The sequence below is a fragment of the Tarenaya hassleriana genome, unplaced genomic scaffold (assembly GCF_000463585.1).
Source record: "Tarenaya hassleriana unplaced genomic scaffold, ASM46358v1 Cleome1787, whole genome shotgun sequence".
Taxonomy (NCBI): Eukaryota; Viridiplantae; Streptophyta; class Magnoliopsida; order Brassicales; family Cleomaceae; genus Tarenaya; species Tarenaya hassleriana.
The window spans coordinates 1-1641 of record NW_010965203.1 but is presented as its reverse complement, the minus strand read 5'-3'; the positions used below and the strand labels follow the sequence as shown (position 1 = coordinate 1641).

The 1641-nt window shown below is 48.5% G+C and overlaps 1 protein-coding gene across 1 annotated transcript; it reads right to left on the bottom strand.

Moving 5' to 3' along the window:
* Positions 1-123: 123 nt before the first annotated feature.
* On the bottom strand, positions 124-1635 carry LOC104810249 (programmed cell death protein 4-like; the record flags this gene model as incomplete). Its single annotated transcript, XM_010536447.1, has 1 exon — positions 124-1635. A coding segment is annotated over one exon (1443 nt), but the record flags the coding sequence as incomplete, so codon positions are not given.
* Positions 1636-1641: the final 6 nt, after the last annotated feature.

The window sequence follows — 1641 nt, the reverse complement described above, 5'->3', positions numbered from 1 at the left end:
GGGGGATGAGTCTATCCAAACGTCAAACAGAACCGGTCTCCAGTTACACAGAAAACGATAACACTGATTCTGAGAATTAGTCGCCAAGTTATCCAGCTCCCTTTCCAAGTTTCTCAAACCCTAAAAAAAGGCAGAACCCTGGACGGTGAAGCGGCCATGGATAGGGAGCTCGGTGACACAAGAGCTGAGCCCTCAAGTTAGGGAAGAAGGTACAAACGAGGATGAGAGCCATCCGTTCTTTTGGCCGTGACCCACATAGACACTGAATTTCTCCTCTGCGTTCGGGATATCGAGAGCCAGATCATCAAGGGCATCTTTCACCCGGGTGAATCCTTTGGTCATCTGGTTCGTCGTGATGAGGCCCTCGCTGAAGCTCTCCTGGAGAAGATCCAGCATCCGGTCATTCTTCTTCTCCATGGCCATGACAAGTGCCTTCTTGACCACCTCGTGGTTGAAGAACGGCAAACCCAGCTCGCGAATGCACTGGCAGGCCTCCGAGACTACGCCAGAACTCTCGTACTCTTCCAGAAGCTTCCATATCTTGTCCTTTGCATCTTCCACTGCCCACCCCGTGCCACCACCCCAGCATCGTAGAAGCCTCTCTCCCGCATGACGGGCAAAGATAAGCGACCGGGCCATCTTCACTGTCTCGGTTCCAGAGGAGTTGGGTCGTAATCTGCTAGAGATTTCTTCAAGGTTCAAGGGTGCTAAAACATCATCGATCACAGCTCTTGCCAAGAACAGAGCAAGTTCATTGGAAGCATCGAGAATGTCCAGAGCCGTGTCTTCCGCAGACTCCAGGAGCATGACAAAACCATTTACGATGTCTTCTGTTGAGAAAATCTCAATGTGAAGAGATGAGAGGAGAACAGATGCCATTTCCTTCTCACGGTTCTTCCTGTCCATGGCGAGTGTTATCAGCTTCTTGAGAAAAACCGGGTTGTACTCAGGTGCCTCTAAATCCTCAAGATTACGAACGAGTTCAGGAATGTCATCAGAGAGGAAATACTCATGAATCATGGTCACAACCTCTTCCTTGTAACGCTTCAGTTTCTCATTCTCAATCTGCACTTGCCCTTCTTCACCAGAGGGATCATTGAACGAAGCATCAAGCCAACCTTCGGAGACAGCATTTGACACAATCGAACCAAATAGGGTTTTGGCAGATGGAATGTCGAGAGCAAGATCGTCAAGGCTTTCTCCTAGCCTAGAAAACCCCTTCACCATTTGACTAGAACTTACCAGATTTTCTTTAGCTGCCTCCTTCAACAGCTTAAATATAAGTGGTTCAGCTGTAGGGATCTCCATGGCAGTAATCAAAGCCTTCTTCACAACTTCATGATGGAAAAAAGACACACCCAACTCTCTAATGCAGCGGCAAGCCTCGTAAGTGTCTTTATTGTCCACGTATTCCCTCAAAAGTTCAGCAATCTTTTTCTTGACTTCCTCAACAGTGGTCCGAGTTGAACCACCCCATCTCCTTTCCACCAGTTCCGCATGGTGTGGAGCAGACAGATAGCTTTTTCCCGCAGTTTGGATAACCTGGAAACCTTTGGAAGATTCTGGAAGTGTCTTTCTTGCCCTAGGAAGGAAAGCTGGTGGAAGGATGTCATCCACAACAGCACGTGCAAGGAACAGAGC